The 23,646-nt window shown below is 43.0% G+C and overlaps 1 protein-coding gene and 1 pseudogene across 3 annotated transcripts; one reads left to right on the forward strand and one right to left on the reverse strand.

Moving 5' to 3' along the window:
• The first annotated feature begins 4,060 nt into the window (after window positions 1-4,060).
• On the forward strand, window positions 4,061-5,017 carry LOC117872506 (annotated as a pseudogene).
• A 3,344-nt stretch (window positions 5,018-8,361) lies between these two features.
• EIF1B (eukaryotic translation initiation factor 1B) lies at window positions 8,362-14,958 on the reverse strand. 3 transcript variants are annotated; one of them, XR_004644501.1, is made up of 5 exons: window positions 14,664-14,958; window positions 12,235-12,398; window positions 11,402-11,503; window positions 11,120-11,290; window positions 8,362-8,731 (listed from the first exon to the last, which is right to left on the reverse strand). XR_004644501.1 is itself a non-coding variant. In XM_034761006.1 (4 exons), the coding sequence occupies exons 1-4, from the start codon at window positions 14,692-14,694 to the stop codon at window positions 8,687-8,689; spliced, it is 342 nt and encodes a 113-aa protein (XP_034616897.1). In that variant the 5' UTR covers window positions 14,695-14,914; the 3' UTR covers window positions 8,362-8,686. The 3 variants fall into 3 exon arrangements, 1 of the variants encoding a protein (XP_034616897.1); XR_004644500.1 differs by having other exon boundaries at window positions 11,120-11,270; window positions 14,664-14,952; XM_034761006.1 differs by lacking the exon at window positions 11,120-11,290 and having other exon boundaries at window positions 14,664-14,914.
• Between the last annotated feature and the right edge of the window lie 8,688 nt (window positions 14,959-23,646).

Below are 23,646 nucleotides of genomic sequence, written 5' to 3' on the forward strand. Positions count from 1 at the left end.
GCTTCCGGGAGGTGATTTCTGTGTTTTTTTCAGGCATTTCCCCAATAGATTGAAGATTAGGAACATTTTTCCCATAGTGAAGTTGATGTGTATTGCATATTTTGTGAAAACAGAAAAAAGAACAAACTCATGACAGAAAAATTTAATCCATTGCACATGAAGGATAAAGCCTATGGGCCTGGTTTTTCTTTTCCTTTTGTTCTTTTTGTTTTGTTTTGTTTTTTTTTAGTTACCCCATTATAAAACCATTGACTCGTTTAGAGTAATATCAGATTTATACAGTATAAGTGATACTAGAATCAGGCTTTCTGAAATTATTAAATACCTGGAGGGGTTCACATAAACTTTGATCACCTTTTTAAAGGGAAAACATTACCCACTTGCCAGCACACAGGTATACAGGGAGACTTACAAGTAAAAGAGAGCCATCTGCAGACGATTGTCCTGGTTAATGGGAGTCATCAAGATTCCAAACCACCATTAATGGCCCACACTTTGCATAATTACAATAGGCCCTCAGAGTTCTATTTCATATTTCTAGTTTCAGATACATGAGTGGTACATTTATACAAATAGGATGACCACACTCAGTAGATGATAAGCTTTGTAATGATACCTTACAAGAGACCTTTTGCATGAAGCATATTCCAGTTACATTATATTTAACTCATTAGCATATTTTCATAAAATCATATAGAGTGCAACATCACACAATGGATTTGGCCTGATGTGAGGGGTTCTCTCCAGATGCTGTTTTTAAACCGGTCTCAGAAAATAGCTCACGAACAAGAGAAGCGGCTAATCAAACCTGAGAGTGACAAATGGTGAACACTTGGGTTTCTGGAATGGCAAAGAACCCTTACCATGGGCTTGGGTGCCATGAGGGTTCTCTAAGAGACGGGAAGCATCACCAAGTTAAGGGCTCCAGAGAAACTGGCCAATATTTTCAAACTTTAGGATGCCTGAATTTCAGCCCCTAAACCCACTTTTAAGCAACTAACTAAAAGTGACCTGATTTCCATAGGTGCTGAGCACTCAAAACTCCTAGTGAAATCAACAGGAGCTGTGGGTGCTCAGCTCCTCTTCAAATCAGGCCACTTATAAGTTATTTAGGTGCCTAATTTAAGGCATCTAATTTTCAAAATGTAACCAAAGCCTATTTCATGCCGTTACAGGATGAGTTTTGCTAATAGCAGATATCACTGACTAAAAATCCAACACAAACGGTGAATGAATGGGAATGATGTCATAAAAGGATGACATATCCCCTCTGGCTTGGGTAACAAATGAAGTAGCTGCCCATTGGTTCTCAGACAACCAATCAGAAAGTATGTTTTCTCTGTCTGCACTGAGGTTATAAAAGGCTGCAGGCTCAGACAGGGTCAGCATACTACTGTGGTGATTTCAAGAGGTGGCTTAGCCAAGCCACACTTTGTCAGGCCAGTCATAATCAGGCCAGACCAGGAAGAAATCAAAGAAGGCAAAATAAGAGCGAGAAAACCAAGTGAACAGAGCCAGGAACAGAAGGAAAGAGAGTCAGGCAAGCCAAGCAAAGAAAGACACAGGCAAGTGGAGCCAAGCAAGGAAACATCCACTGAAGCCAAGCAAGTCAAGAAAAAAGCTAGGCAGGCCAATTCCTGAGGAAAGACTCAGGTAAACCAAGCAGAGAAAACAAAAGAAAGCCAAGAAAGTCAAGCCAAGTGTTGCTGGAACACTAGAAGTCTGCAACATGTCTGAGACTGAGTCTGAGTCTGAGTCTGAGCACTCTGGTGAGACCTCAACCGCAAAAGACCCTAAGGCCAAAATCACCCGTTCTTCCCGGGCTGGGCTGCAGTTCTCTGTCAGTCGCATAGACAGATTGCTCCGCAAAGGACAATTTGCAGACCGTATTGGAGCTGGAGCCCCAGTATATATGGCCGCGGTGCTTCAATAAGTGACTCATGAGATTGTGGATATTGCTGGGGAAGTCGCTGCACGCAGCAAGAAGCGTCGGATTTCCCCACGCCACTTGCAGCTGGCCATTCACAGCGACTCAGAGCTCAAGAAACTGCTGGGAGGTGTCACCATCTCTCAGGGCGGAGTCCTGCACTTAAATCAGCCTGTGGTTTTACCTTCCAAGAAGAGGAATGGCAGGAGAGCCATCAAGAGAAGGATTGCCCCTGCTCCTGTCCCTGTTAAGTGAGAACAGAGCAAAGGGGAGACTGCCACCCCAGATTTGGGAGAAATGACATTGACTTGATTGCAAGGCTCTTTTCAAATGCATCAGTATGGTCTAATAAAAGCAGTTAAAATGCCTGGTCTTCTTTTGTGAATTAATTTCCTCTTTTACTATCCTACAATTTTAAGGGATCATTCAGTTGGTCAGGTAGCTGCATTGATAATATGGTATAAAAGCCTAGAAAGATAGAACTCAATCATTTCATTAAGAAATTTACATCAGAAATTGTCTAAATGGTGTCAAGTATCAGAGGGGTAGGCGTGTTAGTCTGGATCTGTAAAAAGCGACAAAGAGTCCTGTGGCACCTTATAGACCAACAGACGTATTGGAGCATAAATGTCTAAATCGTGTAGATTCTGGGAGGTGATTTCTGTGTTTTTTTCAGGCATTTCCCCAATAGATTGAAGATTAGGAACATTTTTCCCATAGTGAAGTTGATGTGTATTGCATGTTTTGTGAAAACAGAAAAAAGAACAAACTCATGACAGAAAAATGTAATCCATTACACATGAAGGATAAAGCCTATGGGCCTGGTTTTTCTTTTTCTTTTGTTCTTTTTGTTTTGTTTTGTTTTTTTTTAGTTACCCCATTATAAAACCATTGACTCGTTTAGAGTAATATCAGATTTATACAGTATAAGTGATACTAGAATCAGGCTTTCTGAAATTATTAAATACCTGGAGGGGTTCACATAAACTTTGATCACCTTTTTAAAGGGAAAACATTACCCACTTGCCAGCACACAGGTATACAGGGAGACTTACAAGTAAAAGAGAGCCATCTGCAGACGATTGTCCTGGTTAATGGGAGTCATCAAGATTCCAAACCACCATTAATGGCCCACACTTTGCATAATTACAATAGGCCCTCAGAGTTCTATTTCATATTTCTAGTTTCAGATACATGAGTGGTACATTTATACAAATAGGATGACCACACTCAGTAGATGATAAGCTTTGTAATGATACCTTACAAGAGACCTTTTGCATGAAGCATATTCCAGTTACATTATATTTAACTCATTAGCATATTTTCATAAAATCATATAGAGTGCAACATCACACAATGGATTTGGCCTGATGTGAGGGGTTCTCTCCAGATGCTGTTTTTAAACCGGTCTCAGAAAATAGCTCACGAACAAGAGAAGCGGCTAATCAAAGCTGAGAGTGACAAATGGTGAACACTTGGGTTTCTGGAATGGCAAAGAACCCTTACCATGGGCTTGGGTGCCATGAGGGTTCTCTAAGAGACGGGAAGCATCACCAAGTTAAGGGCTCCAGAGAAACTGGCCAATATTTTCAAACTTTAGGATGCCTGAATTTCAGCCCCTAAACCCACTTTTAAGCAACTAACTAAAAGTGACCTGATTTCCATAGGTGCTGAGCACTCAAAACTCCTAGTGAAATCAACAGGAGCTGTGGGTGCTCAGCTCCTCTTCAAATCAGGCCACTTATAAGTTATTTAGGTGCCTAATTTAAGGCATCTAATTTTCAAAATGTAACCAAAGCCTATTTCATGCCGTTACAGGATGAGTTTTGCTAATAGCAGATATCACTGACTAAAAATCCAACACAAACGGTGAATGAATGGGAATGATGTCATAAAAGGATGACATATCCCCTCTGGCTTGGGTAACAAATGAAGTAGCTGCCCATTGGTTCTCAGACAACCAATCAGAAAGTATGTTTTCTCTGTCTGCACTGAGGTTATAAAAGGCTGCAGGCTCAGACAGGGTCAGCATACTACTGTGGTGATTTCAAGAGGTGGCTTAGCCAAGCCACACTTTGTCAGGCCAGTCATAATCAGGCCAGACCAGGAAGAAATCAAAGAAGGCAAAATAAGAGCGAGAAAACCAAGTGAACAGAGCCAGGAACAGAAGGAAAGAGAGTCAGGCAAGCCAAGCAAAGAAAGACACAGGCAAGTGGAGCCAAGCAAGGAAACATCCACTGAAGCCAAGCAAGTCAAGAAAAAAGCTAGGCAGGCCAATTCCTGAGGAAAGACTCAGGGAAACCAAGCAGAGAAAACAAAAGAAAGCCAAGAAAGTCAAGCCAAGTGTTGCTGGAACACTAGAAGTCTGCAACATGTCTGAGACTGAGTCTGAGTCTGAGTCTGAGCACTCTGGTGAGACCTCAACCGCAAAAGACCCTAAGGCCAAAATCACCCGTTCTTCCCGGGCTGGGCTGCAGTTCTCTGTCAGTCGCATAGACAGATTGCTCCGCAAAGGACAATTTGCAGACCGTATTGGAGCTGGAGCCCCAGTATATATGGCCGCGGTGCTTCAATAAGTGACTCATGAGATTGTGGATATTGCTGGGGAAGTCGCTGCACGCAGCAAGAAGCGTCGGATTTCCCCACGCCACTTGCAGCTGGCCATTCACAGCGACTCAGAGCTCAAGAAACTGCTGGGAGGTGTCACCATCTCTCAGGGCGGAGTCCTGCACTTAAATCAGCCTGTGGTTTTACCTTCCAAGAAGAGGAATGGCAGGAGAGCCATCAAGAGAAGGATTGCCCCTGCTCCTGTCCCTGTTAAGTGAGAACAGAGCAAAGGGGAGACTGCCACCCCAGATTTGGGAGAAATGACATTGACTTGATTGCAAGGCTCTTTTCAAATGCATCAGTATGGTCTAATAAAAGCAGTTAAAATGCCTGGTCTTCTTTTGTGAATTAATTTCCTCTTTTACTATCCTACAATTTTAAGGGATCATTCAGTTGGTCAGGTAGCTGCATTGATAATATGGTATAAAAGCCTAGAAAGATAGAACTCAATCATTTCATTAAGAAATTTACATCAGAAATTGTCTAAATGGTGTCAAGTATCAGAGGGGTAGGCGTTTTAGTCTGGATCTGTAAAAAGCGACAAAGAGTCCTGTGGCACCTTATAGACCAACAGACGTATTGGAGCATAAATGTCTAAATCGTGTAGATTCTGGGAGGTGATTTCTGTGTCTTTCTCAGGCATTTCCCCAATAGATTGAAGATTAGGAATATTTTTCCCATAGTGAAGTTGATGTGTATTGCATGTTTTGTGAAAACAGAAAAAAGAACAAACTCATGACAGAAAAATGTCATCCATTACACATGAAGGATAAAGCCTATGGGCCTGGTTTTTCTTTTTGTTTTGTTTTGTTTTCTTATTTTTTAGTTACCCCATTATAAAACCATTGACTCGTTTAGAGTAATATCAGATTTATACAGTATAAGTGATACTAGAATCAGGCTTGCTGAAATTATTAAATACCTGGAGGGGTTCACATAAACTTTGATCACCTTTTTAAAGGGAAAACATTACCCACTTGCCAGCACACAGGTGTCCAGGGAGACTTACAAGTAAAAGAGAGCCATCTGCAGACCATTGTCCTGGTTAATGGGAGTCATCAAGATTCCAAACCACCATTAATGGCCCACACTTTGCATAATTACAATAGGCCCTCAGAGTTAGATTTCATATTTCTACTTTCAGATACATGAGCGGTACATTTATACAACTAGGATGACCACACTCAGTAGATTATAAGCTTTGTAAGGATACCTTACACGAGACCTTTTGCATGAAGCATATTCCACTTACATTATATTTAACTCATTAGCATATTTTCATAAAATCATATAGAGTGCAACATCACACAATGGATTTGGCCTGATCTGAGGGATTCTCTCCAGATGCCGTTTTTAAACCCGTCTTTAAACCTGGTTTTTCTTTTTCTTTTGTTTTCTTATTTTTTAGTTACCCCATTATAAAACCATTGACTCGTTTAGAGTAATATCAGATTTATACAGTATAAGTGATACTAGAATCAGGCTTGCTGAAATTATTAAATACCTGGAGGGGTTCACATGTACTTTGATCATCTTTTTTTAAAGGGAAAACCAGGGCCGTAGGAACAAAGAACGTGGCCCCCTCCAAGCATATGTCCGGGCGGGGCCCCTTACAATGCATAAACTGGAATGCGGTATATATTTTGCCACTTTTAGGGTCCCCCTTCCTTGCGGGGCCCCCTCTGGTCAGAGGATAAGGAGGGCGCTCGCTATGCCTCTGCTGGTTAAACAGCCATTCTTTGGAAAGAAAAAGTGTGAGCAAGAAATTTACAGCTTGGTCAAGGAACAGCTGAGGTTTCCTATGCAAACAGTCTGTCTCTTTAACCTCAGCTGAAGCTGATTTTCAAAGGGGAAAATCTAAGTGAGAACAGAGGACACAAATCTTCTCTCTTTCTCTCTGCCCACAACACCTGAAGGACAAGGAAAAACATTGGACTGGAGGAAGCATCATGGTTGAAAGCATCCAGACAGTAAGACTGCAAAAGCAAAGCTGTGTTTTGAATTCACTTAGCTTTAGTTAGAGGTTAGTTGCATTTTAGCTTGTATTTTCTTTAACCAAATTCTGACTTATGCCTAATTACTTGTAATCACTTAATCTTTCTGCAGTTAATAAACTTGTTTGATCTAAGCCAGTGTTTTGAAACTCCCATTTGGGTTAACAGGGTTTGTGCATATCCTTTTCTATTACAAAAAGAAGACTATGAGCTTGCCTTGTCCAAAAGGAAAGAGCTGGGCAGTACAATATGAACATTTCTAGGGACATGTCTGGAACTGGGAATTTACTGGTGTAATGCTGTACTGTAATTCAGGAGTGGCTGGCTAGAGCACTCATAACACAGCTGGGAGTAATTTACATGCTAGAGGCTGTGTGTGAGCAGACCAGGCATGGTTGCTCTCAGTGTAGCAGTGTAAAAGGTACCCCACATTGGAGAATTAACGTGACACAGCTGTTCAATAGTCTAGATTGTTCCCTGGGGAATGTCACATGGCTTTCTGGTTTGCTAATCATTCTTTACAATCTAAGCCCATGTCTATAGCTGCATCTATGCCTACTGGAGTGGAAAATCTGTGCTTTGTACCCAATGAGTAAATGCACACCCGTCGAATGAAACAAGCTATACCACTAAAAATGGGATCCCCCCCATACACACAAGCAATAGCCAACGTAATTCAAAACTGTTATTTAGCTACAGAATGCGGCTCCCTGATCCTACATATTAGCCCCATAACTGCAGGATCATACCTGATGTAGGCTGGTGGAAGGGGGTTACACCAAAGCTGCACCAATCCAATGTTTAGTAAGTCAAGCCCTTTAGGTAACTAGCGAACAGCCATTATGAGTATTTGGTATAGCTCTGCAGCTCCCACAAACTGTATTTACTACTTAGTCAGTTCCTGTTAATCCTAATGTTTGTACATGGAAGCATAAACCAGTACAAAATTTTTTTGGGGGGGAGTGAGGGGGTAATATTTGGTGGGGAGATGGGATGTTGGAGAACAAAAGTCATTTAAGGACCTCAGCTACAGCAGCAGTTTCGTAATTTCCTGATTCAGCATATCTGAGGTACCTATTCAGAAGTTATCCCTTCCTTTTTTGGGAAGGGCATGGATGTTTGCATACTTCAGTAACAGGAAACATTTTTTTCTATGAACAGATATGACCTAGAGATGGAAGTCCCTTTAATGGAAACTAGAAGGCCAGCTTAATAAAAACATATTAATTGTTTCAAACAAAACAGAATGAGCTTTTTGATAGCAAAGTTACCTAAGCCAACTTTCTGAAATAACCACTATCCCTAGATAAGGAACTAAACTCCAAGGGCACAGCTGTGGTAGAAGCCATCTCAAAACATTCTCCCTCCATTTGGGAGAAGGGAAGAGAAGATCCTATGCATTTCTTTAACTTTTTTGGTGCTGAAGATAATGGCAGTGTGTAATAGAAAACCTAGATATGAAGTACAATAGCCAAGGTCCTCTAAGAAATCAGTACTGCTTGCAAAAAGTCCTCTTGACTGTAAGACTAGCATTTCAGAATTTACTGATTATCTTAGATTTTAACCTAGTGAAGATCCAGTTCTTAACTGTACAAACTATCAATAATTGTATTAATAAAATTGGTATTCAAATGCACCAACTCAGAAGAGATTGTAAAGTCCTAATTTATCTTACTTTTGATTTTAATTAGCTAACACTTCATTATGCAGACCTCAGTTTAGTTGGTATTCAGTAAACTAAACTTGCCACAGAGCTGTTTTAATCACACTAAATCAGGATTGTTGCTTGACCAAGTGTTCCAAATACTCAAAGAAACATACAAAGAGACTTAATTTTTAAGCTGCAACATACATGGTTTTAATACAACAAAAACATTTAAGTCAGGTGAAAAGTAATAAACTCAACAATCAGCACTAAAACATTTCCATTGGAAATGTGTTAAAAATTCACAAAGGTCTTCATTACCATCTTACTGCAATTTTTTTGTGTGTTTCTAGTCTACACACCACATGTTTTCTGTAATCATGCAAATGTGAATAAAACTTTAAATGCTTAGGTAAGTGGGAAGTCCATTTACTGAAAAGACTCATATTTCACAGTTTAGCCAGTGTGAGTATGAACAAAAACTGCAGAATTCTTCATGTGATTATACACATTTTAGAAACCATGAACTTTCAGCTGTTCCTCCTTGACGATGCCAACCTGCAAAAGGGAAACACAGTTCAGTAAACCTTCTGTACTGCGGAGTGACCATAACATTACATCAAGAGAGAAGATCTAGCAGTCATTAGGAGTGAAAAGGGACTCCATGTGCATCAACAGGTACAATACAGGATTCATGGCCGTTTTCCAGGTTCCAGAGTCAAATGTTAAGAGAATTATCTCCAGAAGTTTGCCCCAAAGAATTATGCCTTAAAATTTTTATTTAGGAACCTGGTTACTAGAAACAACGTAGAACATCTCAATCTTTTAGTCTTTTCCACTTATCCTTTCGATAAGAACGGCTTTAAAAACCCCAACTGATAACACGGCTTCAAACAGCAGCTACAGCTGAGTATTCTTATGACAAGACAAAGGATATTAGCTATTTTACCCCCACCCCACAGCACCTGTTCAGTATCAGTTATATTTGTCAGACATATTTTGGCTTTTACAAAAAGAGGCAAAACTCAAAACTTTGTTTCCCCAAAGAATGGGAATTGTTAATTCAATAGAGAGGTGCAAGAACATTTAGAAACATTTTAGACTCGCAGATGTTTATCACCTGATTATCACAATACAATACTACACAAAATACTATACAATCACAAAAAAAAGGTAGAACATCAGAAGCAGGAAGCCTGCTAAGCAACCAGTGGGGCCACTGGACGATCGAGATGCTAAAGGAGCACACAAGGATAAGGCCATTGAAGAGAAACTAAATGGATTCTTTGCATCGGTCTTCACAGCTGAGAATGTGAAGGAAATTCCCAAACTCGAGCCATTCTTTTTAGGTGACAAATTTGAGGAACTGTCCCAGATTGAGGTGTCATTACAGGAGATTTTGGAACACATTGATAAACTAAACAGCAATAAGTCACCAGGACCAGGTGGTATTCACCCAAGAGTTCTGAAGGAACTCAAATGTGAAATTGCAGAAGTACTAACCACAGTCTATAACTTATCATTTAAATCAGCTTCTGTACCAAATGACTGGAGGATAGCTAATGTGACGTCAATTTTTAAAAAGGGCTCCAGAGGTGATCCTGGCAATTACAGGCTGGTAAGCCTGACTTCAGTACTGGGCAAGCTGGTTGAAACTATTGTAAACAAAATTGTCAGAGACACAGATGAATATAATTTGTAGGGGAACAATCAACATGGCTTTTGTAAATGGAAATCATGCCTCACCAACCTACTAGAATTCTTTGAGGGGGTCAACAAGCATGTGGACAAGGAGGATCCAGTGGATACAGTGTACTTAGATTTTCAGAAAGCTATTGACAAGGCCCCCCACCAAAAGCTCTTAAGCAAAGAAAGCTGTCATGAGATAATAGGGAAAGTTTTCTCAGATTGGTAACTGGTTAAAAAGATAGGAAACAAAGGGTAGGAATAAATGGTCAGTTTTCAGAATAGAGAGAGGTAAATAGTGGTGTCTCCCAAGGGTCTGTACTGGGCCTAGTCCTATTCAACATATTCATAAATGATCTGGAAAAACAAGTAAACAGCAAGGTGGCAAAACTTGCAGATGATATAAAACTACTTAAGATAGTTAAGTCCCAGGCAGACTGCGAAGAGCTCCAAAAGGATGTCACAAAACTGGGTGAATTGGGCAACAAAATGGCAGATGAAATTCAGTGTTGATAAATGTAAAGTAACGTACACTGGAAAACATAATCCCAACTATACATATAAAATGATGGGATCTAAATTGGCTGTTACCACGCAAGAAAGATCTTGGAGTCATTGTGGATAGTTCTCGGAAAACATCCACTTTATGTGCCGCAGCAGTCAAAAAAGCGAACGGGATGTTGGGAATCATTAAGAGATAGATAATAAGACAGAAAATATCATATTGCCTCTCTATAAATCCATGGCATGCCCACATCTTGAATACTGCCTGCAGATGTGGTCGCCCCATCTCAAGAAAGATATATTAGAATTGGAAAAGGTTCAGAAAAAGGAAACAAAAATTATTGGGGTATAAAACGGCTGCCGTATGAGGAGAGATTAATAAGACTGGGACTTTTCAGCTTGTAAAAGAGATGACTAAGGGTCTATAAAAATCATGACTGGTGTGGAGAAAGTAAATAAGCAAGTGTTATTTACTCTCTCAATACAAAAACTAGGGGTCACCAAATGAAATTAATAGGCAGCAGATTTAAAACAAACAAAAGTAGTATTTTTTCACACAACGCACAGTCAGTCTGGCGAACTCTTTGCCAGACTTGGTGAAGGCCAAGTTTATAACGGGTTCAAATAAAGATCTAGATAAATTCATGGAGGACAGGTTCATCAATGGCTATTAGCCAGGATGGGCAGGGATGGTGTCCCTAGCTTCTGTCTGCCAGAAGCTGGGAATGGGCAACAGGGGATGGATCACTTGATTACCTGTTTTGTTCATTCCTTCTGGGGCACCTGGCATTGGCCACTGTCGGAAGACAGGATACTGGGCTAGATGGACCTTTGGTCAGACCCAGTATGGCCGTTCTTATGTACTGCAAGCATCTGGTTTTGTCCTTTCAGGTCAGTGTATTAAGAGCTGTATTAAAGGTTCAAAAACTGGTTAAATGTAAAGAAATAGATTAATATGATACCTTTAACAATTAAGGTCTTTATCAGTTTCAGAGAGAGATCTAAAATACTGCTAGTGGTCTGTCTGTAGTCACTCACCTCTAAGAGGAATTGGCAAATGTTCTTTCTCTGGTCACCTTGAAGCTGGATAACTTCACCGTACTCAGGATGCTCAATCACAGTACCATTACAAGCAAATTTCTAGAAAAACATTCATATTGTAAGACATCTCATGTAAACTGTAATGAAGCTTACTATGCTTTACAGTGTACTTTAACAGAAGCTGCGTAAGAAATATTGAAGGTTATAAATAAGTTGGTTATCAACAAAGAGACAGAAAGACAAACATGGTTAAAACGACACTATCCTTATTTTTAAAAACAGTATGGAAGCTACTTGGTGACACCAGGACAGCAGCATTAGACACACAAAAAACTGTAAGCTGGCAAGCTGCAGCCCCTCCTACCCCCAACCAAACAAAACACTTAAAAGCAAAAGATGGAAAGTCAAGCACAGTAAGATTTGCCTGTCCAATTTGCCACTAGTTTCCATGTTTCTTAAGAGTTTCACTGGAAACAAGACACACTCACTGCAAATCAAAAATTGCAGTACCATGAAGTTAAAAGCAACACTCATGTCATTGATTTATATCTGCCAAATCAAAAAAAATGGCAGACACCTGTGGAAATTAACTAGATTACTGAGAACAAGTTTTAAGAGACTAACATTTGTAAAAAAATTGTTCGTTTCACGAATACTGTATTGTCCCTTGAACAAAGGTAATTATTTTATACAGTTTTGACAAACTGTTCCCTTCCGGCTTAGCCAAATGTGAAAATGAAGCAGACACGTAGCCAAAAGTCAAAGTAAAATACTCTATTTTCACAAATTGGCACTGCGTTCCCATTTCCACATCAAGCTAGCAGCTTTACCTTTTTGAAAGCTTTCACAAGTTTTTTTTTGTCATAATCATCTGCAATTCCCTGAACAGTAGTTAACGTCTTCCTGCCGTTTCGTTGCTGGATCCTTATATGAATGTAATCCTCAGTCCCTGCCGGGAGTAAGTCGTCACCCTTAGTTGCATCAGCAAAGGGGTCTGCAGGGAAAGAGGCAATTTACTACATATGAAGCATTTTTCATGAGAAAATGATAGATCAATACAGCTAGCAGAGAATTTTCCAGTTGTACAGAGGGCCCTTTGGCAGAGTCTTGTTACTCTGATCCTAGGGATAAGAGTAACAGGGGGGGGGGAGATGATGAGAGAAGCTGTTTTTATCCCAAATAGAACTAACTACATTATAATAGCTCTAGCTAACTCACTGTCATGTTTTCACCAACTCATACATTTGTTTTCTCTTCAAAATCCCCTCAAAGGTTAAATAGATGACATAGCCCAAAACTATTGTGTGTTTACGTGTTAAACCATAAACACTGAAATCCAAGAACGGTCACATCAAAACTTCATTTCACACAGAGCCCCATCACCTTAAAGGGGGTGTCTCAACTAATATTTCTGCTGAAAAATTTCCCCACCAGTGAGGAGTCCTAGTTCCAGACAGTCACCATAATGCTAAGCACTATATGTAACGCTGCTAAGAGGTCTTCAAGACATGGTGACAAACATTGGCAGATACCAGGGACTGCACACACACTGTGCCCTCTACAACTGGTACCTAGTTTCAGGCAAAAAAGCCAATACAACTCAATTTAGCCTTGTCTACATAACAGCTCCCTTCAGACTCCTTCAGTCTTCAACTGCATTGAAGCATGGAGAGAAGAGCCAAGTGTCTTTAGAAGGGGATAAAGAAAAAAAAAAATGGCTTCCTATTGCCCTTCAACCAGTTTGAGGTATTCCCTACCCCCTAAACAAATGGGATTTAAATACCTTTTCTAACCAATTTAGATTAGACCTGCATGTTTCCCAAACAACAACTCCTTCACCTATTCCATAGCATTCTTCAGCTAAAGTAGGTAATGAGCTTTAGGTCAAGATTTTTAGACCTTACTAGGGATTTGGGTTACCACTTTAACAGCTCCAATTATCAGAAGGTGTATAACTCAGCACTTTTGGAAATTCAGGCCATTTTAAGGTGTCAAATTTAGCATAGAAAATTTGAGGCCCAAAAATGACTAATCACATTTGAGAATCTTCACTTAAGCATCTACCTATGCAACTCCACTACTTTCCAGAAGCAGAAACAAACCTCCAAGAGAAGGAATGCTCAGGCCTAAGAGCACCAGCGAACTAGCTTGGCAGCAAGCCAGGCACAGGCCTGGCCTGCAGAAGCAACTAAAATGGGGAGAATGTGGAAGAGGGGTCCAGTGGCTTGGGTCAAAAAGCACAACTCTGGCCTGCCAGGAAGTGGAAGGAAGGAGAAGCAGGTTGGTTCCACTTCCTCCACACCTCTGTTAAAGAATCAAGGAATTCTGGATCATAGATGAATCCCTAGAGTCTGCACCTTATTAAAAGAGTCAGTGGGAATGGACATGGGAAAGGTTTAAATTCTGGGGCAAGTTGACCAAATAGGGATTTCAGTCAGTGTGGATATAAAGGAAGAGGGGACCAAGAAAGGAAAATCCCTTACCAAAGGGGATAAGAGTCTGGACAGGGGGCAGGCCCATTCTTACTCACAAGATGAGACTCCCCAGGTAGGTCAGTCACTAGGATTTGGGACTCTGCCCCAGGCAGCATGGTACCAGTACCTGGGACACCTTCCTTAAGGATTAACAGGCCCCACAATCCATGCAGGTCAATACCTGAAGTGGGCTCTACGGTAAGGCAGTCACCAGGATTTGGGGGCCAGAGATTTTCCCCACTGAAGGACAGTGGGTGACATGGGATGGAGAAGATAATCCCATGGCAGATCAATTGCCAGTGCCTGGGCAGATCCAATCCCAGAGGGTCTATACAGCGGATGGGGGGAGGGGGAGGAAGAGATGATGAAGCTATAATTTCATGGGGGGCGGGAGAGAGGGGTTGGCTCTGCACAGCAGCTATGGGGCAGCCTAGGCACTGCCAGGGAAGCAGAGATCCTAGAGGACGGACTATGGGGGGGGGGGGGGAATACCCCAGAGCAGTGCTCCTTAGAAAGGGGGACAAGGATCATGGACTGAGTGGGGACGCGCCCCCCACCAGGCTGCTCCCCACTGCAAGGAGAAGCCCAGCCACCCGGGATAGCGGATGGGGGGCGGGAGGAGGTCAGGGGGCCCAGTTCAGAGGTTAGGACACGGACAAGCGATGGGATCGCCCGCACGGGACGCCGGGAGAGCCTGGCAGGGGCGGCGGGGGGTCAGGTGGCTCCGCGCTGGCGCGTAGCCGGGCAGGGGCCTCCCGCGGCGGGGGGTCCCGGGGGGCGCTTACCGAAGGATTGGAGGTTCTGGATAGTGGACATGCGATTCAGTGGCGGGGCGCTGAGCAGGGGAGAAGGCCGCGGCTAGGTGCGCCCGGGTCACGTCTCACTGGATCTGCAGGAAGGAGAGAAAAAAACAAACCGCAAGTCCGGAGCGACGGCAGGGAGCCGGGACGGCGAGCGCGGCGCAGACGCGGAGGCAGCAGCGACTGCTTCTCTCACAAAATGGCCGCCCGCTCTTATGCCCGGCCCTTGCCCCAGCCGCGGACACGTGACCTCCGTCGGCTCGGAGCATCCTGGGGAATGGAGTCCTCCCAAGCCGGCAGCAAGCAGCCGCAGAGCGGTGGGGAACAACAACGCCCAGCATGCACCGCGCCGCCACTGCCAGCTGCCCCGCCTGCTTCTCTCCCCCCCAGTCTGTCTCTGCCCAGAGCCCGGTCCCGAAAGGGTCGGCTCGTCAGGGACCCTGCAAGCGGGGACGGGAGACAAGGACACCCCCAGGGAGCAGATAGTGCACAGTGTTCGCTGTGTGTGCGTGCGACCCTCCGGCCGGGGCATGCCACGGAGAGAGAGAGTGTGTGTGTGTGTGTGACACTCTGCAGCCCCCCCCCCCCGGCACTAGATGGGACGTGACACCCCGTCCTACATACTGCCGTGTCCCTACTCCGCGCACAGCCCTTTCCCTCCCCCGGAACGGACCCTGTGCTCTCTACGTGTGGCAGGACACGGACCGTATCCCTCCCCTCCCGGAGAATAGCTACCGCAGAGCGCTCGCCATGCGTTATATTCACCAAGGAACAGACATCGGGCAGGAGAATGTGCATATTATACACCTCCCTCCGCCAGGCAGCCAATGCTGTGCTATATACTTCCCGTATTATCCTCCCCGCCCCCACCTTGGGGACTAAACATTATGCAGTACACACACACACACCCCCCGCCCCACACGTTAACTATCAGAGGGTAGCCGTGTTAGTCTGGATCTGTAAAAAACAACAGAGAGTCCTGTGGCACCTTTAAGACTAACAGATGTATTGGAGCATAAGCTTTTGTGGGTGAATGCCCACTTCGTCGGATGCACGTAATGGAAATTTTCAGAGGCAGGTATAAATATGCTGGCAAGAATCACTCTGGAGCTAACGAGGTTAGTTCAATCAGGGAGGGTGAGGTGCTCTGCTAGCAGTTGAAGTGTGAACACCAAGGGACCAGAAACTGCTTTTGTAGTTGGCTAGCCATTCACAGTCTTTGTTTAATCCTGATCTGATGGTGTCAAATTTGCAAATGAACTGGCGCTCAGCAGTTTCTCTTTGGAGTCTGGTCCTGAAGTTTTTTTGCTGTAAAATGGCTACCTTTACATCTGCTATTGTGTGGCCAGGGAGGTTGAAGTGTTCTCCTACAGGTTTTTGTAGATTGCCATTCCTGATATCTGACTTGTGTCCATAGGTTGTTTCCTTCACCACTAATGGGAGATAGATACTATGCCACATACGCTGCTTCTTCTACACCCTTTGCGGGTCTGGGAATAGGTACCGTGCAGGATACTCTGCATAGTTTACTCCTCCCCCACATCCCATTGGAGAATAAATACTGCAAAATATACACATACACTCCTAGGAAATATATAGCACAGACTATAGGCTGCTTATTGTACACCTCAAACAAACCGTAATTCTGTGCAACATTACTATATTGGCATGACCACACTTCTACAATTAAGGCTGCATTCCATTTGTCACTTAAGCAGTCACTGCTTGGTTTTTGGGGGGAAAATCCAGTGTAGCTACCCAAATTTAAGATCAGAATCTGTGATTAAACTTTTCAATTTCTGAGGATTTGCAAGGAAATCTGTTATTTATTTTATGAACCAAAGTTAGTTAAAAATAGGTCCTTTAGGAAAAAATTCTGAGTGGCTCATCGCTTTTGGACAATACTAGCTAACAAATGCTTCCTTTGTTATCCTCCAAATTTTCCAAATAGCTAATTTATTGTAAACCAGTGCCCAATGTATATCTGAAGAAGCCAGGTTACAATTAAGCTCAGTGATTAACGATGGTTGTGTTTAATTTTCCCTTTTTCAAAATGATCGCTACTTCCCATACCTTACAATAAGACTGAAGCCAAACTGCTCTCAGGGAAAATGCGACCCCTCTCCCCTCCTTCCTCCTCTTTCCCCTCCCCGCCCCCCCCTCCAGTTCTGTAGTACATTGGACCAAAAACTGAGAGGAAATAATCTATGTTATGAACCCTGTGTCAGTCAGGATGAGTAGCAGGAGTTGCTAGGGGAGAGGAGCTACAAGCTAAAGCTCTCTTCAGCCTTTGTTGAAGGCTAAGCTCTGTGGTTTTGACAGAGGCTACTCCACTTTTCAGAAGCAATGGCATAGATGGCTTGAGAGACTCTTACTCTTTCCATCCCAGGATTGCAGGCACGGTTGTGCTGGAAATAGGGAGATAGAGACAGACCTACCGCTGGCCTCACAATTATCCTCCCCTTACCTCCCTTGTAGTGTGAGCTGACAGAGGACTACCATGTGGACAAAGTTTACAACCTCCAGGGGCTTAAACAGAGAAGTAGAGTGTGAGCTCCTGCCCAGAAGCCCCTCACTTTATGAAGGTCTTCCTACAACATATCCTGATCCACTCTTGGTAACTGGAGGACCAAGAACTCCACAAATTCAACTCAACACTACATCCCCTCCCCACCCTACTGTCTGCCCCATGCTGTGCCTCCGTTAACCCTTCCTGTCCACTCACATCATGGGCAACATTGAGAGAGGGCGTCCCTTCCCCACCACCACCCTTGTTATCTACCCCTTCATATCCTTCTTCGCTTGTAAAAAACAATAAACAAAACCACCCACAACAATTCCATTAGGAAATAGTTCATTTGAAAGGGATTAAGGTTGGTTGTGTGACATCCCCCCAAAGTGCAAGCCACAGAAGGAAGGAAATGCCAAGTTATGTGATACCCTTAAATGTACCCTCACGTCCATTGAATAGGTTTACACTGCCAGTCACAGATTCCACAGCCTTCACAAGGAATTTTCTTATGATTCCAATAGATAAAACACACTTCTCAATCCTATTAAATCTCCTTCACAGCCATATAATGCAAAACTAATCCCAACTTCAGCAGCATTAGCAAATATTCAGCATTGACATGTGTGTGTGTTAAGTGAGCATGTCTTACGTATTTGTGGAGGAAGAACAAGGTCAGTACACCCGTTGCGCATTGCCAGAGCACAGTGTGCTCCAACTACAGCCCATTGAATGCTCTGGTTGTGGCACTGAGTTGACTATGCCATCTGTACATCATCTCACCAGCTGGGGAATCCCCCATGCCAAGAGAAGCTTAATGTGGTTCAATTTGTGCTTGTCATACCAGGTATGTATGCCATGCTGTTCCAAAGAAGTTCAGCAGATAAAATTGTACATATGTTGAAATTGAGGATTAGCAGAGAAGGGGTTAAAATAGCTTTTAAACTTAGGTACCAGCAGGAGATATTTTGATACCACCAGTGTCACCTCCTACCTCATTCTTACACACCTAAGGTGGGTGTTAATCACAACCACACATTCTATTGTGTTTTACTATTTAAACAACAGATGGTCTATTATGGGCAAATTAATGATATAATTGCATGATTAATATATAACCTAACAACTACGGTGCAGTAAAAGAACAGCATTTCTAATTATCCTGCTCATAGCTTCATTCTTTTAAAATATAGTACTTGGAAGATCTGGTTAAACAATTAGTTGGAATGAATAGCAATTAGTAATTCCTGTGCTTGCATTTTACGGCACCTTTGTTAAGCTGTCATGTTTCACATGAATAATAAAACACTATGGCAGGATCAGGAACTATTGTTAAATCTTGGGACTTACTATCATGTATGAAAAATCCTACATACTGTAGCAAGCCCTGAAATTCATCCCTATGCAGAGGACCAGCACAAGCCCCACGCAGAGAGCTGAATTTCACTCCCACCTTCATAAGTACACATTTCTTTATAGAGCAGTGAATAACTCATGCAGATAGGGAAAAATCTTGTATACTTTTTCCCTTCAAGAGAATTACTGTACCCCAAGCTCTTAAAGCAAATATAATTAAAAAGCTTTATGATATGAAAGAGCCAGTATTCCAGTTAGGAGGAGCTATCTCTTTGCCCTAATACTTATGGCTATTGGTATGTTTGCTCATTGATCTTACTATCACTAGCCTGAACATACAGGTGAGTCGCATCATATGCACATTTAACTTACGCAAAATCAATTATACGCGCTCTGCAAAAAAAAAGAAAAACAACAAGATACCTGTAAACAGTGCAGGCGATTCCACGCACCATTCCACTCATGAGCATATGCCCTGGAGAGAGCGTGAGATGGGAGACATGAATCTGCTGTTCCCTCAGTCGGTCTCAGTTCCTGCATGCCTCTCATAATGTGAGCATCTCGCTGCACTGAGTGTGATTCTAGTGTTTAAAAATATGTATTTTTCATACAACATGGCCCCTAAATGCAAGCCAATTACTTCATCTTGTGCTCAACTGAAGAAACAGTGATCTGTTCCAACACTGGAGGAAAATCTGGCTGTGTTGGACTTATTGAGAGACAGTATGTCTGTCTCCAACGTGGTGCGTAAATATGGCCGCAATGAATCTAGCATCCGTGCCATCAAGATTCGAGAGAGAGAAATTCGTCAAGCCGTGGCAAGTGCTCCAATAACTGCTAAGGTGACAAGCCAGGTGCATAATAAGACTTTAGTGAAGTCTGAAAAGGCATTAAACTTATGGCTGGAAGACATGAACCATAAACGTGTGCCTATCGATGGCAACACGTTGCAAGAAAAGGCTCTTAGCCTCTACGCGCTGTTCAAACCTCCTGCTGAAGAGGGACAGCCTTCTGATGAGAAGGAATTCAAAGCCAGCTAAGGTTGGCTTAACAGTTTTAGGAACCACTTCAACCTCAAAAACGTGCAGACTACTGGTGAAGCTGCATCTGCCAATGAAGAGGCAGCAAAAGCCTACCCCGAACAATTAAAGAAAATCATAGAAGAAAAGGGCTATCTTCCAGAACAAGTTTTTAATGCTGGCGAGACTGGGCTCTTCTGGAAAAAAATGCCCGACCGCACTTACATTTCGAAATCAGAAAGACAAGCCCCTGGCTTCACAGTAACTAAAGACCGTGTGACTGTGTTGTTTTGTGGCAATGCGGCTGGGCATTTAATAAAGCTGAGCTTGCTCTACAGGGCTGCAAATTCCCATGCCCTAAAAGGCAAGAACAAAAATCTCCTGCCTGTGTTCTGGCAATCAAATAAAAAGGCTTGGGTGACGGCAGCATTATTTCTGGATTGGTTCCACAAGTGTTTCATTCCGGAGGTCAAGCGGTACCTTGAAGAGAAAGGACTTGTCTTTAAAGTGTTGCTGATCGTAGACAATGCTCCTGGTCACCCTGCAGCACTCCGGTTTGCACATAACGACGTTGAAGTTGTCTTTCTCCCCCCCAATACCACCTTCATCTTCCAACCTCTCGACCAAGGCGTGATTGGTTGTTTCAAGGCCACATACAGGAGGCTTACGTTCTCACGGATATGTAGCGCTATGGATGCTGATCCCAATCTTAATGTGATGAAGTGTTGGAAGTCCCTCAACATTGCCGATTGCATCACTTATATTAAACAGGCAATGGATGCAATCAAGCCTGAAACGGTCAATGCATGTTGGTGAAACCTATGGAAAGAATGTGTGAATGATTTTAAGGGGTTTCCTGACCATTGACAAAGAAGTGAAACGCATTGTTGAGGTGGCCAGGCAAGTGGGTGGTGATGTCATCGTCGACATCCTTGAGGAAGATATTGACGAATTAATGGAGAGCCATAGAGAAACATTGACTAACGAAGAGTTAGAGGAACTGATAAAATCGTCTAAAGAAGACGAAGATGATGAAGACGAACAGGAAGAGCCAGCATGTTGGAATCTTCATAAATTTGCTGAAGTGTTCCAAGCAGTGAAACACTTGAATGATTTAATTTCTGAATATGATCCCTCTATGGAACGAAGCCTCAAAATCACACGTAGTATTATGGACGATTTGAGACGGTATCAAGAAATGTTTGAGCAGCTCAAGAGACAACAGCGACAGTTGCCGATCACCATGTTTTTCAAGGAAAAACAACCAGCAGCAGATGAGCCTACGCAATCAACTTCTCGAGCTGAACCAGACCCAACCACTTCGTCTACAACTCGCTCTCCGTCACCCAAGCTCTCCGTCACCTCTGTCTCCTGGATCGACATCAAGCCCTGACGACCCCCTGTAATTAAAAATACAGTACTGTAAAATTATATTTTGCATATGTACTCTTTATTATAGACTGTACATTACTGTATACATTATACATTTATACATGTTACTGTACAGTTTGTATACTGTTCACAAAACCATGTATACTGTACTTTATGGGAGATTTAAGGGATTTTCAAGGGTAATTTTGACTATATGCGATTTTTGCCTTATGCACTGACTTTAGAACCTAACCCCTGCGTAAGATGCGACTCCACTGTAATTCAAAGAGTTCCAGTCAAGGCAAAATCTTTATCACATATCACTTGGTTTACTTCTCTACTATTTGTATATCAGGAGTCAGAGGCTGCTTTGGCTTTGGATTTTCTTTTCTTTCTTTTTTTTTTTAAATTTGGTTGGTAGCTAAACTGTTCATTCTTTTTTAAAAAACATAAAATTCAAGGCATATTATAAAGCATGCATTTTTATTGATTCATGACAATTTTTGAGATTTCAAATTTTGTCCCAATTTGTGACAGATTTTTTTTTTTTAAATCTCAAAAATTCTCATGGGATGGAAAAAAACATTTCCCACCCACCTCTAGTATTGAGTTCAGAGCTGAAGCTAACGTGACCCAAAGTTTGGGGTGGAGAGTGACATTTACGTTGTAGATGGTGCACGTAACAAAATTCATTCCGCACATGGATGAAAAAAAATAGAGGGAACAGTGCTTGTGGTATAAAATATGCTTGTTATTAGTTTTTATTATTACAACAGTGCCTAGAGACAACAACCATGACATTGTGGTGGGCACAGTATGGACACACAGGAAGGGACAATTCCTGCACCTGCCCAAACTTTTCTTTTACAATGTTTGACTGTGACTGGACAGTAACAAAATACTGTGTGGAAGGCTATCTTGCAAGATTTCCATCCAGGAGTGGAAATGCTGGCAATCTCACAAGAAATCTTGTTCTTGCAAGATGTCCAGTTTGATTTTTGCACAGTTGGGTGTTTTGAACAGTTTAATTAAGCTTCAGCTACCCATTCAAACTTCTGGATTTTTAGGGCTTGTCTACACTACCATGTTTGTGGAAAAAAAAACCACACACACACCCTGAGCAACATACATTACGCCGACAGGAGCACCAGTGTGGACGGTGTTATGTCAGTCTGGTGGGAGAAGCTCTTCCGCCAACATAGCTACCACCACTTGTGGAGGTGGTTTTATTATGTCGATGGGAGCTTTGTCTCCTGTTGGCATAGTGTAGCTACGTGAGCAATCTTGCAGCGATGCAGCTGCATTTGTACAGTAACTTCTCACTTAATGTTGTAGTTATGTTCCTGAAAAATGCGACTGAAACGATGTTAAGTGAATCCAATTTCCCCATAAGAATTAATGTAAAGGGGGGGGTTAGGTTCCAGGACAGCTTCCCCTACTCTGCAAGTACCAGGGGCGGGGGGGCTCAATCCTCAGCCCGCCCACTCCACACCTTCCCCCAAGCCTCCACCCTTGACCCGCCTCTTCTCCCCCCACACCTCCTCCCCCTTTACTTTGCACGCTGCATCCTGGCTCCTCCCCCCTCCCTCCCCTCCCTTCTAAACGCCACAAGCCAGCTGACTGCCGCGTTTGGAAGGCAGGGGAGGCGCACCGAGTCCTCGCTCCTCCCCACTCCCTCCTGCCCAGGGCAATCAGCTGGCTTGCGGCGTTCGGGAGGCAGCGGAGGGAGGGGGAGCCTGTGCGCTGAGTCCTCACTCCTCCCCCCTCCCTCCAAAACGCTGCAAGCCAGCTGATTGCCATGGTCAGGAGGAGGGGGAAGGCGCTGATCCGCGGGGTCTGCCAGTGGGTGGGAGGTGCTGGGGGGGGGGGCGCGTAGGGAGGCTGCCAGCTTTGGAGAAAGCAGGCAGCCAAACAACGTAAGACTGGAGTATTGCACAACTTTAAGTGAGTATGTTCCCTAATTGATCAGCAACGTAGCGACGAAACAACGTTAAGAGGGACGACTTTAAGTGAGGAGTTACTGTACAGCTGTGCTGCTGTAAGCTTGCTAGTTTAGACATGGCCTTATCCAAACTCTAAACCTTTGGAGTTTCACTCACTGATGCTTACAAAGGTATGTAGGAACATGAAGCCAGAGAGATTACTTTTGGTTTATCCACTAGATGGTGCTTGGCTATCAAAGAAAAAACAAACATTCTTTAGCATGCTTCCTCTGGACATGAATAATGTTCATGAAATAACTGGATGTCCATGTCCAGAAGTAAAACAGCAGATAATTATAGTCATATCCACTCACTTAATTTAAAGTTTTCTACATATTCAAATCCTTTTGCGCTACTTCAGTTCAACCAGCCTATTAAGAATAATTTAACAATAAACTATGCCATCGTCTCCATCAGGGCATCAAAGTCCATGACTGGAGCTGGCTCTTACAGCTTAATGAGAAAAGAGCCCATAGGAAGCAAGCAGCTCCAAACCACGATACATACATTTGCAATAACTGCCAAAGATCATGCAAATCTCGGATTGGACTAGTCAGTCACATGAGACATTACAGACCATCTACATCATAGGCTGCAATTCCCACCATCTCTGGTAGACAAAAGGATGCCAACAAGAGGCAGAGTGACCTCCCTCCAAGCTTGAAGGGGAGGGTCTACTACATTCCCCCTGGTGGGTGGTGCCAAACCAGCTCCGCCCCCACTCCAGAAGC

This window comes from Trachemys scripta, chromosome 2 (assembly GCF_013100865.1).
Source record: "Trachemys scripta elegans isolate TJP31775 chromosome 2, CAS_Tse_1.0, whole genome shotgun sequence".
Lineage (NCBI taxonomy): Eukaryota > Metazoa > Chordata > Testudines > Emydidae > Trachemys > Trachemys scripta.